Here is an 18062-nt window from a genome sequence, read left to right as displayed (position 1 = left end):
TGTAACAATGTGGAATTACATAGCATCACCGCATTTAATGGACACATATTAGGGTGTTAACCATTGTATCATTGTGGTATTGATTTTGCTACTAATCACATTCCTGGTGTCAACATATCTAGCTTTCTTCAGCTATTCCACTGGGGTGTATTTATAGACCCCAGAGCTTTTGTCTCTCAACCAGTATTTTATATTTTTGTCTTATTTGTCTTTCTTTTTGCACATTACCTTTACCCATGTCCAGTAGTATACTAGAGTATTTTTGCCACATTATACCTTTGTATGTGGTATACTGTAGTATTTATACTGACATATATGTTTGTTCTGTGTAGTTTAGTATTTGTTTAATAAAGTATATTTTATTTATTTTTTTGATCTTTACATTTCATTGGGACAGATTCTCTCTCCTGTTTCTATTATCCACTTAGGGTTATCCCCTCATCTGTGCCCATTTCATTATAATTGCATTATTGTGGGACCACCCTTCTTCAATCTGACTAAAAAAGCACATGAAATGCCATAGTTGAAAAAAGCTAATACCCATATTTAATTTAATAGCAGATCGCATGATTAAACCAGATAAATGTACAAAAATGTAGTTTTAACATATACTATTCAGCACTCCAGACAATCATGTAAAATTTCTATTTAAATATAATTTTATATTTCTGCAATTACTCTAAAAGACAATGTAAACAGTAGATGCTTCCTATGGCTCTTTGATACGCGATCATTTGTTTGTGTAAACAATCAGGATATTTATTTAAAAAACAAAAACATTTGCATAGGTGAGCTGGGCAAAGAGTTAATCATGGGGAAAATACGTCAGTTATTAAAATCATAAATCACTTTGAAATTGTTTAATCAATTAAGAACATTTTCATAAAAGATTGGATATCCTTGATTTTTCTCACGTTCTATTTCATTATGAAGAAGAGTAAAGCATGTTTTTTTAATTCCGCTGTCAAACAGATTGTGACGAGGTATAAAAAAGTTAGGGAGTCTCACATCTTTAAGGCATGTTAGAAAGTATCCAACAAAATCATCAAAACATTTTTGCAGATCTTCTGTTAACCATTGTGTATCTAATGGGTTCATTGCACAGTAATGTAAGAAGGCAGTCTTAGCGTGGTATGAACAGAACACATCCAGGTTCTTTTTATTGGAATTATTTTTTATGAGTTCCAAAAGGCATTTCAAAAGTTTAAGGCATGCTTTCCTGTTAAGAAGAAAAAAAATATGTAAACAGAAAAAACATGTGTTTTGTTAATTTCTATGTATATGTAAATCCTTATCGAAAACATGCAAGGCTAAAACACTTTATTTACTGATCAGTAATTGAAAATAAGATTTCACAGTACTGTCTGACCATCCAAATATTAGATGCATTAATGCTGAGCTGAGAGCATTAGGACCATCTTCTGGACGGGCCCATTCATTGCAGGTATCAATATGGGCATCATTAGGGTTGCAAGTTGTGTCCTTGGTGACGCCTCCTGAAGGACCCACATACATTCAATTGTTGGGAGGTATTACCCTGTCAGTCAGTCACTCACAAGCAGGCAGCAGATAAAGTACAGCTCAGGACATAGAAGTTCCACAAAATACTATTCAAAGCAATTCCTCCAGAAGCAAAGAGATAAACCTCAATCGCCAGTTCCACAGTTGTACAGGTAAAAATTCCGCCTTCTTCATCAACAGAACACAAGTAGCATGAAATGGGACGGCTCCCAGATCACCTCTAACCCCTTTGTGTATTAGCTGAATCAAGCTTTGCTCCAAATTAGGAAATCGCCATTCAAGCTCTTTATTCTAACTGTATTTTTATATTAATATATATATATATATATATATATATATATATATATATATATATATATATATATATATATCAAAAAACACTTAGAATGAATTTATTTATATATCCATGGATATATAAATAAAAATAATATGAAATATACATATGTCCATATACATACTTACATAAATAATTTCATAAATATACACCTGGACTTTAAATATATAGATATGTGCATATTTATGTAATATGTTTACATAATTAAGACATTTTATTGATTGCAATTTGGGGGACCTGCCTGACAACACAGGCCAAAAGTCCAGAGAATTTAATTTGCTAGCACTATATTTGACCCTGTAACTTTCCAAGATACCCTAAAACCTGTACATGGGGGGTACTGTTTTACTCTGGAAACTTCGCTGAAAACAAATATTAGTGTTTCAAAACAGTAAAACATATCACAGTATTGATATTGTCAGTGAAAGTGAAGTTTTATGCATTTTTCACACACAAATGGCAATTTCATTGATAACATCATTGTTGTGGTACGTTTTACTGTTTTGAAACACTAATATTTGTGTTCAGCGAAGTCTCCTGGGTATAACAATACCCCCCATGTACAGGTTTTAGAGTGTTTTTTAAAGTTACAAGGTCGAATATAAGGCCGTTTTTTCACATTGAAATTTTTCAGATTGGTTAGGTTGCCTTTGAGAGCGTATTGTAGCCCAGGAATAAGAATTACCCCCATGATGGCATACCATTTGCAAAAAGAAGACAACCCAAGGTATTGCAAATGGGGTATGTTCAATCTTTTTAGTAGCTACTTAGTCACAAACACTGGCCAAAGTTAGCGTTCATAATAGTTTTGGGCATTTTTAACAAACAAACAAATATAAATGCTAACTTTGGCCAGTGTTTGTGACGAAATGGCTACTAAAAAGACTGGACATATCCATATTGAATACCCTGGGTTGCCTACTTTAAAAAAAATATGTACATGTGAGGTGTGATTCAGAGATTTAAGACAGATAACAGTGTTACAATGTCACTATTGATACATTTTTTTTAATCTATATAGTTTGAAACCGCAATGTCCTACTTGTACTTATGGCCCTATAACTTAAAAAAAAAAAAGCTTAGAACATGTTAACATTAAGTATTTCGAAACTCAGGACAAAATGAAGAAACTATTTAGCATGGGTGTTTTTTGGCGGTTGTAGATGCGTAACAGATTTTGGGGGTCAAAGTTTGAAAAAGTGTGTTTTAAAAAAAAAAAAATCATATTTTATACATTTTTTTATAGTAAATGATGCAATGATGAAAATAATGGTATCTTTAGAAAGACCATTTAATGGCAAGAAAAACGGCATATAATATGTGTGGGTACAGTAAATGAGTAAGAGAAAAATTACAGTTAAACACAAACACTGCAGAAATGTAAAAACAGCCCTGGTCCCAAACGGTAAGAAAATTGAAAAGCAGTCAGGTCACTAAGGGGTTAAATTGCAATACTCTTTTTTTTGGATTTAAATGACTACAAACATTGTTTTTATTTTTATCTAATTCTCAAGATCCTGAACTGCTCAAACATATCTATTGTTCTGTAGGATCTTGGATAAAAAATAGATTTTTTTTTTTCATTTAAGTATATTTACATACGTTTTCATTTTCTAAATTATTGTCTACTTACGCCATTTCTATCAAAAAACTATATTTAAAGTTCCTGTTCTCGAAAATTTTAAAACATACACTGAGAAAGAATTAGACATCCTGATGGGATGAATTTAAGACCTTTGTTTAAAATACTAATAATAATCTGTTAATTTATAGTTCCAAAACATTAATGAGTGCATATGGTGGAAAATATTGTCATTATTATGATCATCATGTTAATTAGCCAAAGCCTCAAAGTGATTGGTTAGCGAAATCCCTCAATCCTTCTGTGCATGACAAAGACTGCAATTTCTTTTCATTCTCCCATTGTCATGCCCAGATGGCGTTCTCATTTTTGTCCACCCGGCATGATATCCACTTTCAGGGGATTTTAAATTTCCTTCTGCATTTTCACTATACTTTATCACCTTACTTTTTATTTTTTTCTTATTATCATTACTCTGGTTATGCTGTTGTTACTCCGAGCATAAAATCCAGACTTTCTTCGACAATTGTGTGAGCGAGTGCATTATAAGGGCAGTATGTGAGTCAATATGCATTGGGATCTAAAGAAGCTGATCCCACAACACGTCATCGAGTAGGAAATCAGTGTCCTGTCTCTCGGAAAGTGGTTCAAGGTGTTTGCTGTAAACAAGACATTTGGCATTCAAACTCTTCAAAGATAGATTCAGCTTATATATGGTGCTCATCCTTTGGGAGGATGTATGAAGTTATTTGGGGGATGTCCTATTGCATGTTATTTGTAACCACTAACCACTGCATACCATGAACACCCTATGAGAAATGCCATTTTGGAAATGCTCTGGCCCAGTCGTCTAGCCATCACTATTTGTCAAATTCACTCAGATCTTTTCACTTGTCAATTTTTCCTGCTTCCAGCTCATGAAATTCAAGAACTGAATGATCACTTGCTGCCTAAGATATCCCACCCATTGACAGGTGCCATTGTAACAATATAGTCAATGTTATTCACTTCACCTGTCAGTGGTTTTAATGCTGTGATTGATCAGTGTATAAGCAATTTGGATTGTTCCTGCACCAAAATATCTGACTTTCTACTTTCATGGGATGAATATTCCACATCTATTATGTAAAACATGCTTCTTAATCTTGTTCATGATCTGATCTCATACATTGCCATGCTGCCAACTTATTTTAAGAGAGTTTAGAGTAAAGGGTCCTCCTTAATAGAAATAAAACATACAATACATACAGTCTTGCTCTGCACAATACTTCTGAGTAGCTGTAGCATGGGATATTTAGCAGTGGCAATCCAAATATAATTCAGGAAAGTTCAATTATGGAAACTCATGCATCAGGTTAAAGGGACACTGTAGGGATCACTTCAGCTCATTGAGGGAGGGAGGCAGAGGGAGCTATAGTGCCAGGAATACAGTTTTGTATTCGTGGCGCTATAGTATCCCTTTAAACTTGCAAAACAAAAATGTGTTAAACAACTGCAAAGTTATACACTAAAGTGAGATTTGTGGCGAATGGAAGGTGAATTTAAAACAGATTTCACATTTAGGGCCAAAGTGGAAAAAATTACTGTAGCACGCACCAGTGGTTATGGTGTTTGGAGTGTTCCTTTAATGAATAGCTTTATTACAATACAGGAACTTCAAATTACACTCACCTGCAGCATGTTTGTCCTTCACGTTCACAACAAGTTTTTGCATTACCATGGTTCTTAATTATTTCCTTTTCGATGTGTGAAAATGAAAGGCGCCAGGCTTCCACTAAATATGTAAACAATGGAAACAAAACATAAACTCTTGACAAACAAATATAAACTCTACTCATACATTTTATTAAAGGGAGAGTATTCCTTAGATAACGGCAGACATATTTTTTTTCTTTGAGCCCTGCCGGGTGCATGCAGCAGCACTGATGAAGGGTCAGGGCAAGGAATTCATTGTCTCTTTGTGTTCTGACATTCGCTAATTACCACAATAAGAAGGAGACAAGTAAGGAGAGATGAGAGAAAGGCACAGAGTGGAACAGGATGAAATAAAAAATAAAATTGTTTTACACATGCCATACACTGTGTGTGTGAGAGTGAGTATGGGCTTGTGTGTGTCAATAGTACAGTGTGGCATACAGCGTGTCGTTTAGGGAGGAGCTTGAGTGAACATATGTGAGAGGAGCCATACATTTTATCCTTTGGCTAAAAAAGAAAAAAAAAACATTCTAAGCTTCAGAGTGAGGTAAACCGATTTGATTGTTAGTGTCTCACCAACTGCCTAATAATGAGGGTTAAAGGGTGACCATTTGGCACCACCAGACTTTCACAGACAAGTTTACAACTGAACTGCAACTCCACTAAGCACATACATGCCTATAACCTCCATGGTCCTATAACAATTTATGGGAGCAATAGAATAGTTTGAACCACTATGTGGTCTGGTGAGTGCTCACCGTGGAAGCTGCATAAAGTTTACATTTAATACCTTTCACTATAATACTATAAAATGTGGCAGTTAACTCAAGTTAGGGTTGTTTAATTAGCACGGAGCATGTTTTTTAAACAGCATTCTCCATACAAAATGTAAGCAGTTCACATCCACATTACCTGCATTGCATATCCTTTAGCACAAACATTGCATGCAGACTAAACAGACAATTAATCAAGTTTACCTTTGTCTTTACTTTTATCAGGTTGCTTGGCTACCAAGCAGACGTGCTCGTACTTGTACCCCCTTTTCTTTTTTTTCCCTAACCAACGATCAATATTCATTCCACCTCTAGTTGCTAAAGGCCAGCTCCCTGTTACTTCCAAAGCAAGAACAAGGTCCACTGATATCTTCTCAGGTGTGTTTTTAATCTTAATCTCAATAGTAATAGCAGGACAGTTGGGAGTTTTCCTTGTAAGAGTAATTGTTTCATCTATGGAGAAGATATATTTAATGTTATTGCTAAATATGACATAAAAAACACTAAATAGTAAAAACATGTGTAGAACAGTTTTGACAATACCTGTGACGGAGCTCCAGTACTCCGACTGAGTACTTCCGTCAAGTCTGCTTCCTCGTAGCTATCAGGGACCCTGGAGCACTACAGACCCAGTCGCCAAGGCTTGACTGGGATCACTGAGGGCCTTTTCCACCCTGAACCAGGCTACTGTGTATATAGCCCTGGACACATTTTCCATCAGCAAATTTCCCTAAACACCAGACACCCCTTGGTGAAGGTAAAAATAGCAACTAATTTACTAGACATAGCACACATATTTTAAGCCCCAACAGCCTCATTTACATACAATAGGGTGCATAGAGTACTATAGTACAAGGAAGGGTGGGGTCACACAATAGCAAGGGCTGATGGGAGATTGGGGAGGGACAAAGCAGCTAGTTTAAACTGGTCTGGCAGTGTTCCTGGAACAACACCCTGCTGGGAAAACAATGGGACAGGAAAAGGGGGGAGAGGCACAGACAAGCAATGCATTAAGCCCTTTCCGACCGCGGACGTACCAGGTACGTCCGACAAAAAAACAGCCCTTAAGGACCTCGGATGTACCTGGTACATCCGCGGCTATTTTGAGCGCTGGAAGCGATTGTGATCGTTTCCAAACGCTCTTAGGGTATTGCACAATGCCTCGATATCGAGGCATCGTGTAATACCCCCCTACACTGCCGGGGACCCGTGTGATCGCCCCCCCGGAGCCATCACTTCAGGGTTTGCCGCATGTGGCGGCCGGAAGTGTAGGGAGAGCATCTGAGCCATTCGCAGGCTTCAGATGCTCTAACGTTTACTGAGTGCCTCGAGGGGTTGAGGCACTCAGTAACAGTTGTAAAAATTAAAGGGAAACTCCAGTGCCAGGAAAACAATCAGTTTTCCTGGCACTGCAGGTTCCCTCTCCCTCCCAATCCCCGGTTGCTGAAGGGGTGAAAACCCCTTCAGGTAACTTACCTGAGACCCGGCCGATGTCCCTCGGCGGTGGTTTCTTCTCGCTGCCGCTCCTCCCAGTCTTTACGTCGGCCGGTGGGCGAGACTGATCCCGCCCACCGGCCGGGGAGACCTAATGCGCATGCGCATTAGAGCTCCCCATAGGAAAGCATTGAAAATGCTTTTCAATGCTTTCATATGGGGAATTGATGGACACTGGAGGTCTTCACACAGCGTGAGGACATCCAGCGACGCTCTAGCACAGGTTTTCTGTGCTATAGAGCAGGAAGTGCCCTCTAGTGGCTGTCTAGTAGACAGCCACTAGAGGTGGAGTTAACCCTGCAAGGTAATTATTGCAGTTTATAAAAACCTGCAATAATTACACTTGCAGGATTAAGGGTAGTGGGAGTTGGCACCCAGACCACTCCATTGGGCAGAAGTGGTCTGGGTGCCTGGAGTGTCCCTTTAAGAAATAAAAAAAAAATGTAATAAAAAAAAAATTAACCCCTACCCTCCCCCATGTACTTACCGATCGCCGCGTTCCCCCGCCGGCGATCGGTCTTCTTCTCTTATGGGGACTGTCTGGACCGAGCCCAGAGAGTCCCCCCCTCTCCAATTTAGGACCTCCAGGGGCCATGTGACCGCTCAGAATGGTCACATGGCCCCCATAGGTGTCCACAGTACTGCCAGCAGGGGGACTGCCTGAATTGACAGGCAGTTACCCTGCTGGTGGAAAAGTTAAAATTAAGTTAATAAAAGTTAAAAAAAATGTGTATATATATATATAAAAAAATAGTGATTTAGGCACTCACCCCTGAATGAACTCGGATATATCCTGCCTTTGGTGCATCTGCCGTCCAAATATCAAGCGATAAACTGGAGCACTCAAAAGGACTTTTCTATAGTGGGTTTATTTGTACAAAAAAAGCTTACATCGAAGTGTAAATCATCTGTATCGACGTTTCGACCCCTCAGGGTCTTTTTCAAGATCCTGAAAAAGACCCTGAGGGGTCGAAACTTCGATACAGATGATTTACACTTCGATGTAAGCTTTTTTTGTACAAATAAACCCACTATAGAAAAGTCCTTTTGAGTATATATATATATCTTATATATAACGTCATAACACGTAAAATTACACACGTGTGTATATATATATAATATATAATTTTATATATTGTGTATAGTGTTGTCGCGAACCCGAAATTTTTGGTTCGCGAACGGCGAACGCAAACTTCCACACATGTTCGCGAACCGGCGAACCGCGCGAACCGCCATTGACTTCAATGGGCAGGCGAATTTTAAAACCAACAGGGACTCTTTCTGGCCACAAAAGTGATGGAAAAGTTGTTTCAAGGGGACTAACACCTGGACTGTGGCATGCCGGAGGGGGATCCATGGCAAAACTCCCATGGAAAATTGCACAGTTGATGCAGAGTCTGCTTTTAATCCATAAAGGGCAGAAATCACCTAACATTGACACCTGTCCTCAAAGCCCCTGATACACACTGACACAGAGCAGAATAGAGACTGTTCCCCGTCCTCAGAGACCATGATACACACTGACACATAGCAGAATAGAGACTGTTCCCTGTCCACAGAGTCCATGATACACACTGACACAGAGCAGAATAGAGACTGTTCCCTGTCCACAGAGTCCATGATACACACTGACACAGAGCAGAATAGAGACTGTTCCCTGTCCACAGAGTCCATGATACACACTGACACAGAGCAGAATAGAGACTGTTCCCCGTCCACAGAGACCATGATACACACTGACACAGAGCAGAATAGAGACTGTTCACCGTCCACAGAGACCATGATACACACTGACACAGAGCAGAATAGAGACTGTTCCCCGTCCACAGAGACCATGATACACACTGACACAGAGCAGAATAGGGACTGTTACCCCTACATAGGGTCACTTGGCAGGTATGGATTGACACCTGTCCTCAAAGCCCATGATACACACTGGGGGGAGCTACTATCCTCCCCAACCCCTGCGCGGTGGGTGGGGGCCATAAATCACAATGGGGGGACCTACTGTCCTCCCCCCCTCGGCCACCACCCCTTCGCGGTGGGTGGGGGCCATAAATCACAATGGGGGGGCCTACTTTCTTCCCCCCTGGCCCCCATCCCTGCGCGGTGGGTGGGGGGCATAAATCACAATGGGACGGACCTACTGATAGGAGTGGAGTATTGTTCATATCAGTTTAATACCTTCCGCGTCTCCTATCAGTGGACGTGTATATGGCAGCCATTTTAGGAACCGCACACCTGGGACCCGAGCAAGGTCACCTCTTTCAACAGGCGACATGATTTGAGCCGCTTGAAGGACACTGACTGGCTGCTATTAGCTTACACTAGAAACCTTTTTTCTTTGTAAAAGCAAGCTATAGAGACACCAGATATGATTGGCAACTGTCAAAGCACGCTGGCACAGGTCTGCAGAGCACACGCTGAAGGAAGGACTGACAGAGCCGCTTGAAGGACACTGACTGGCTGCTATTAGCTTACACTAGAAACCTTTTTTCTTTGTAAAAGCACGCTATAGAGACACCAGATATGATTGGCAATGTGCACTTGAACAGTTCTGCAGAGCACACACTGTAGGCCTGACACACCCGCTTGAAGACAAGTAACTGCTATTCAATCTATAACAATGAAAAAAAAAATTCGTTTTTAAAAGCACGCTATAGAGACACCAGATATGATTGGCAATGTGCACTGGCACAGGTCTGCAGAGCACACGCTGAAGGAAGGACACCAGATATGAGTGGCAACTGTCAAAGTACGCTGGCAGGGTTGTGCAGGGCACACGCTGAAGGAAGGCCTGACAGAGCCGCTTGAAGGACACTGAGTGGCTGCTATTAGCTTACACTGGAAACCTTTTTTCTTTGTAAAAGCACGCTAAAGAGACACCAGATATGATTGGCAACTGTCAAAGCACGCTGGCACAGGTCTGCAGAGCACACGTTGAAGTAGGCCTGACACCCAGACGCTTGCAGACAACTAACTGCTCTTCTATTACAGTGAAAAAAAAATATTTCTTTTAAATGTAAAGCTTAACCTATTGTTAAAACAGATATGAGTGGTGGCACTGACTGTGCAAATGGGCAAGGCATCCAACCTGACACAAAAGCTGGCAGGCAGGCAACTGCTCTTCTATTACAGTGGAAAAAAAATATTTCTTTTAAATGTAAAGCTTAACCTATTGTTAAAACAGATATGAGCGGTGGCACTGACTGTGCAAATGGGCAAGGCATCCAACCTGACACAGAAGCTGGCAGGCAGGCAACTGCTCTTCTATTACAGTGAAAAAAAATTATTTATTTTAAATGTAAAGCTTAACCTATTGTAAAAACAGATATGAGTGGTGGCACTGGGCAAGTAGGCACAGTATCCAATGTGAACCTCACACAGAAGCTGACAGGCAGGCACCTGCAATTACATTACACAGGGAAAAAAAAAAAAAAGCAGCCTGATGTTCTAGCCCTAAAAAGGGCTTTTTGGGGTGCTGTCCTTACAGCAGAGATCAGATGAGTCCTTCAGGATTGTAGTGGACACTGAATACCCTAGCCTAGCTATCAATTTCCCTATCTAATCAGCAGCAGCTAAACTTTCCCTCCTCTCACTAAGCATGCAGCTTCAGAATGAATCGAAAATGGATGCTGGGAGGGAGGTTGGAGGGTGTGGAAGGGAGGGAGTGCTGCTGATTGGCTGGAATGTGTCTGCTGACCGAGAGGCACAGGGTCAAAGTTTGCCCAATGATGACGAATAGGGGGCGCATCGAACTGCGCATGTGTCCGCCCGCCGCGGCAAACGCGAACACGCTAAGTTCGCCGGGAACTGTTCGCCGGCGGACAGTTCGGTACATCACTAATTGTGTGTTTATTTTATGACAAATAAATATTTTTTTTAAAAAATACGGTGACATTTTTTTTAATTATGTATATAAATATGTCATTTTATACTTACTGTATTTTGATATGAATATATATATATAGAAAACAGAGAAAATTCTAAGACCATGGGTGTATACCCGTACAGACTACCCCAAAAAATGGGATAGTGACGTGTACACCCCACTGACTTATGTACCGCGGAGAGACTCCAGGTATCTCAAAGGGGCTTAACCCCAGAAATAGACCAAAGCCAAAACACAAAGAAACAATGTAACTAGTCTCAGTGTGTAAACAATCCTGAGACCAGCTACATCACCTGGAAATATGTATAGCAATGTAGTGGTGATGATAAACTGGCTAAAACATATATGATAAAGACTAATAGAGACCAAATATAGAACTAATAATAATAATCAAACAAAAGTATATACAGGCATACTCCTATGCCAACCACAGAGATAAGTAAGTTAGGGATATAGTCCAAAATTCATGTGGATATAATCTATACCCAAGCCTAGATTACAGCTTTATTGAAAATTACTAAATAGGCTAATTGGAATTCCTTTTTTAAGTGAAGGGGGGTGGTAACTTGTCCAGTTCAACAGGTTATTAGTCGCAGTAGGTTTGCGAAAGAGTGTAGATGTAAGATCTCCTTCGTCTGTCAGTGTTATGGTGATGTCTAGAAAATTGATTTTCTTCCCACCAATTTCGCTAGCCAGTCTCTGTCACAGTGATTATAAATATATCTATGTGTATATAGTTATGCATGTATCCATGTCTATAACAATCAGTAGACCCCCATATTGTGTATTCATATCAAGTTGGATTTAGAGATATAAAGAAAAATATATAAAAAATTCTAATACAAGATAATAACTAATAAACAAACAACTACAAATACTATATTACAAAATTTACAAGTGTATCAGGCATATTAAACAGATTTACAAGATATATACATATACACATGATGTGTATAGTGTATTGAGATGCTTGGATTGTGGTTATTATAGCCAGACTACAGTCATACTGTGATACATTAATCTGATATAAAGGGTGTATATGAGAAACCCTCATTGATACCTAGAGGTGAGAGAGTTTTGAGCTTATAAATCCCAAAACTCTCCCTCTGTAGCAGTCTTTTGTCTAGATCACCACCCCTTGGTCCCAGTGTAACTTTTTCAATGCCACAGAATCTGATCCCTTCTGATGAACCCCCATGATGTATTTTTAAGTGTTTAGAAACTGGGGTGTCTATCAGTCTTTTGGGATTAACTGAGTTAACATGTTCCCCTATTCTCAATTTAAACTTGCGAGAAGTTTTTCCCACATAGAGTTTATTACATTAACATGTAAGTAGATATACAAGGCCTTTGGATTGACAATTAAAAAAGTTTTTAACCTTAAAATCCTGAGTCCCTGACGAGTCTGGGAACGTTTTAGATGGTCGGCGTATAAATTTACACGCCTTACACTTTTTTCAGCCATGTTGTTTTCTGAGGTACATTTTTAAGGTGGCTAGGGACCAAAATATCCTTGATATTGCGTCCCCTTCTTGCTGTCACCGATGCCCTGGGAGTAATCACCCTATGTAGATGTGGGTCTTGGTGTACAAGGGGCCAAAATCTATCCAAGATCTTCATAATTTGATGCCAGCCGGCATCGAAATTCCCTATACACCTGATAATCTCTTGTGATGATTTTGAATTGGTCTCTTCAACTAAAAGGTCTTTGCGGTCTACAAGTAGTGCACGTTTATATGCACTTTTTAGGCATCTATTCGGATATCCCTTTTGTTTAAACTGATGCTGTAGGACCTTGGCCTTAAGTTTAAAGTCATCTAGAGTAGAGCAATTGCATCGAAGACGCAAGTACTGACCAATTGGAATTCCTTTTTTAAGTGAAGAGGGGTGGTAACTTGGCCAGTTCAACAGGTTATTAGTCGCTGTAGGTTTGCGAAAGAGTGTAGATGTAAGATCTCCTTCGTCTGTCAGTGTTATGGTGATGTCTAGAAAATTGTTTTTCTTTCCACCAATTTCGCTAGTCAGTCTCAAATTGATGTCATTGAGATTTAAGAGACTAACAAATTCTAGGAAGAGATCAGAGGTATCCGTCCAGATAATCAATACATCATCGATGTATCTTTTCCATAATTTAATGTGTCTTGTGTACTTCTCCATGTTATCATTAAACAACATGGTACTTTCCCACCAACCCAGGTGGAGGTTAGCATATGAGGGGGCACACGCCGTCCCCATAGCTGTCCCTCTCACATGGTGGTTGTATTTTTCTTGGAAAATAAAATGATTATGTGTCAAGATAAACTGCATTAAGTCTTGAACAAATTCATTGTGTCTTATCGAAACAACCGGGTTTCTATCCAGGAGTGCTCTAAGGTGTTGCAATCCCACCTTGTGTGGTATTGAGCTATAAAGGCTCTCGACATCAAGACTACATAGAATGGCATCACCGTTAATTTTAATTCCTTCTATGATATTCAGTGTATGCTTAGTATCTTTTAAGTATGAAGGAAGCTCAAAAAACAATTTCCTCAGGATCTGGTCTACATACAGGCTAGCATTTTGAGTCAAATTGCCTCTGCCAGAAACAATAGGCCTTCCACTTAGTATTGGTTGCTGTTTATGCACTTTTGGAAGAGCATAGAATGTGGCAGTGACAGGATTTTTTACGAATATAAAGTTATATTCCTCCTTTGAGATAAAAAAATAGGGACAGCGCGGTGTCTAGAATTATTTTTAATTCTGCTAGATATTTCTTGGTAGGATCGCCCTTAAGTACTTCATATGTATCGCTATCCTCAATTAGTCTGTGCACCATCGAAACATAGTCTGGTTTGTTTAAGATGACAGTGTTATCCCCTTTATCAGAAGGTTTAAATATCACCTCGTTCATTTCTTTAAGATGTTTAAGGGATGTATTTTCCTGTGGGGAGATGTTGCTATTGGGCTGAATCAAGAGATCTTTATGGTTAATTTTGTCAATTTCATTGCATGTTAACTCCACAAATAGGTCTATATATTTAAACTTAACCAAGTGTGGAGTGAACAGACTTTTTTTCTTCAAATTTGTAAACGGTGGTTGTAATTTTATAGAGCTATCGCTACAGATGAGTAGATCCACTAAAGTGTCTAATGCGCCGATGTCTGAGGCTTGTAGACCTAGGTTCTTTGCTCTTTTTTCATCTCTAAAGCGGTGAAATTTGTGCAGAGGCAATTTTCTTGTCCAGCTAAACTTATCAAAGTTAGAAACTGGAACAAAGGACATATCTCGTTGTAGGAGTTGTAGTTCTGTTTGAGTGGGGGCATATGAAGATAGATTGATGATTTGATTAGGGTCAGGGGCCTTATCTAATATATTTTCCTTCTGCACTGTTGGGGAGGTCTGCCTCTGTTCCGTGTCCGTGGAACTAGATTTTCTTCCATACTCGGTTGTCCTAAAAAAGACAGCCCTGTTTTTAATATACTTCTAGTATTTCGTTCAAAAAAATGCCTAAAAAGTGCATTTGATTAGGGTCAGGGGCCTTATCTAATATCTCCATTTGAACGAAATACTAGAAGTATATTAAAAAGAGGGGTGTCTTTTTTAGGACAACCGAGTATGGAAGAAAATCTAGTTCCGCGGACATGGAACAGAGGCAGACCTCCCCAACAGTTCAGAAGGAAAACATATTAGATAAGGCCCCTGACCCTAATCAAATGCACTTTTTAGGCATCTTTTTGAACGAAATACTAGAAGTATATTAAAAAGAGGGGTGTCTTTACAAGACACATTAAATTATGGAAAAGATACATCGATGATGTATTGATTATCTGGACGGATACCTCTGATCTCTTCCTAGAATTTGTTAGTCTCTTAAATCTCAATGACATCATTTTGAGACTATTGGTGGGAAGAAAATCAATTTTCTAGACATCACCATAACACTGACAGACGAAGGAGATCTTACATCTACACTCTTTCGCAAACCTACAGCGACTAATACCTCTTGAACTGGACAAGTTACCACCCCCCTTCACTTAAAAAAGGAATTCCAATTGGTCATTACTTGCGTCTTTGACGCAATTGCTCTACTCTAGATGACTTTAAACTTAAGGTCAAGGTCCTACAGCATCAGTTTAAACAAAAGGGATATCCGAATAGATGCCTAAAAAGTGCATATAAACGTGCACTACTTGTAGACCGCAAAGACCTTTTAGTTGAAGAGATCAATTCAAAATCATCACAAGAGATTATCAGGTGTATAGGGAATTTCGATGCCGGCTGGCATCAAATTATGAAGATCCTGGATAGATTTTGGCCCCTTCTACACCAAGACCCACATCTACATAGGTTGATTACACCCAGGGCATCGGTGACAGCAAGAAGGGGACGCAATATCAAGGATATTTTGGTCCCTAGCCACCTTAAAAATGTACCTCAGAAAACAACATGGCTGAAAAAAGTGTAAGGCGTGTAAATTTATACGCCGACCATCTAAAACGTTCCCAGACTCGTCAGGGACTCAGGATTTTAAGGTTAAAAACTTTTTTAATTGTCAATCCAAAGGCCTTGTATATCTACTTACATGTTCATGTAATAAACTCTATGTGGGAAAAACTTCTCGCAAGTTTAAATTGAGAATAGGGGAACATGTTAACTCAGTTAATCCCAAAAGACTGATAGACACCCCAGTTTCTAAACACTTAAAAATACATCATGGGGGTTCATCAGAAGGGATCAGATTCTGTGGCATTGAAAAAGTTACACTGGGACCAAGGGGTGGTGATCTAGACAAAAGACTGCTACAGAGGGAGAGTTTTGGGATTTATAAGCTCAAAACTCTCTCACCTCTAGGTATCAATGAGGGTTTCTCATATACACCCTTTATATCAGATTAATGTATCACAGAATGACTTTAGTCTGGCTATAATAACCACAATCCAAGCATCTCAATACACTATACACATCATGTGTGTATATATATATATATATGTATATATCTTGTAAATCTGTTTAATATGCCTGATACACTTGTAAATTTTGTAATATAGTATTTGTAGTTGTTTGTTTATTAGTTATTATCTTGTATTAGTATTTTTTTTTATATATTTTTCTTTATATCTCTAAATCCATCTTGACATGAATACACAATATGGGGGTCTACTGATGGTTATAGACATGGATACATGCATAACTATATACACATAAATATATTTATAATCACTGTGACAGAGTCCTCTGCAGTAAATTCTGCCTATATTTATAGATCCTATTACTAATGCAGAGTGGATCTATATATATTATCTGTACATATATATAAAAAATAATAAAAACATGAGTTTCACTCAGTTAAGTGATCATATAGTCTTTTTCATTTTATATATACAGTGGAATCTGTTCATAGATCTTGCATAACTACATATAGCCACTTTTTGGTGGCATAGATTTATCACACAGATATTTATGAGGACATCTATTTATCTATTCATAGATCCAGTCCGGAATCCAAAACTGTCAGTCCGATACGTTTTTTCGGACCCGCCCACATGAGTTTGATTGGCGGGTGAATATGTAGATTACGTAGACAAGCCCTTGTCTTCCTGGCTCCGCCTACTCTAAGCTTATTGGCAGTGAGCAGCCGGGACATCCACCCACCCTGCAATACTCTGTACGTTGGAATATTCATTACGTCATGTGGCCCCTCCTCCACGTATAACACATGGACTGGGCCCATACACGATACATTGATTCACCGATCGCAATCAGGCACACATGTGGGACACTCCCCCAGACCCCATTGGATACAGGTATGCGTGTCTTCTGGCACATAAAGTATTTAAGAGACTCCTTTTCAGTCTTATGTTGTACCCTGACGAAGGTGCATCTCCTAAGGCACCGAAACGCGCGTTGGGCGTTTTTCTCATATTATATGAGCACTGGGCACTGGTGGTTTTTAGCACCATGATCTGCACTTAAATTATGGAATTTTTGCTTTTTTGATTTTCACTTACTTACTTTCTACTTCTATGCCTGTCTAGCTAGTTTACCAGGGAGATAGGCTCTATAATTTAACATTGTCAGTCTGCTATAGACTGACTCTCTCATTTTATTTTATACTCCATTTCTCTCTGGTGTTCCTTTTAGGAACATTTTCCTGTTTGTTATCTATCTCTTTCAAGATGCTGATTGCTTGGATCTGTGCCCAACTTAAAGTACACCCTAAATCATGTTCCACCAATGAGTTTGTTCACAGGGGGTGGAGTGTGTAGGGGATGTCCTGATATGTGTGTAAGGAATGCATTGTGTGAATCTGTGTTTGTATGTGTAAGGGCTGCAAGGTGTGATTCTGTGTATGTACGGGATGCAGTGTGTGTACGGGGTGCATTGAGTGTGTGTAAGGAATGCATTGTGTGTTGCTGTGTGTGTAAGGGTTGCATGATTGTGTGATTGCGTGTGTGTGTGTGCACGGGGTGCATTGAGTGTGTGTAAGGATGAATTGTGTGTTTCTGTGTGTGTAAGGGTGGCATGATTGTGTGATTGTGTGTGTGTGTGGTGGATGTCAATCTCTCTCCCTCCCTTGTCACTCTCTTTCTCCCCCTCCCTCCCTCCCTCCCTCCCTTGTCACTCTCTTTCTCCCCCTCCCTCCCTTGTCACTCTCTTTCTCCCCCTCTGTCCCCCCCCTTGTCACTCACTTTCTCCATCCCTTGTCACTCTCTTTCTCCCCCTCCCTCCCTTGTCACTCTCTTTCTCCCTCCCTTGTCACGCTCTTTCTCCCCCTCTCTCCCTCGTCACTC

General features: G+C 39.6%; 1 protein-coding gene across 1 annotated transcript in view; it reads right to left on the bottom strand.

Annotated features, from left to right (window-relative positions):
* Nucleotides 1-763: 763 nt before the first annotated feature.
* Nucleotides 764-18062, bottom strand: part of LOC134586243 (cyclic GMP-AMP synthase-like) — an 89207-nt gene continuing 71908 nt past the window's right edge. Inside the window, exons 3-5 of the mRNA XM_063441736.1 lie at nt 6110-6358; nt 5109-5211; nt 764-1219 (exon numbers count right to left, since the gene is read on the bottom strand). Coding sequence (XP_063297806.1) covers nt 865-1219; nt 5109-5211; nt 6110-6358 — 707 coding nt within the window. The 3' untranslated portion in view covers nt 764-864. The remainder of the gene's footprint in view (nt 1220-5108; nt 5212-6109; nt 6359-18062) is intronic.

Source organism: Pelobates fuscus, chromosome 2 (genome assembly GCF_036172605.1).
Source record: "Pelobates fuscus isolate aPelFus1 chromosome 2, aPelFus1.pri, whole genome shotgun sequence".
Classification (NCBI taxonomy): domain Eukaryota; kingdom Metazoa; phylum Chordata; class Amphibia; order Anura; family Pelobatidae; genus Pelobates; species Pelobates fuscus.
The sequence above is the reverse complement of the archived record's forward strand: the minus strand, read 5'-3'. Positions and strand labels throughout refer to the sequence as shown.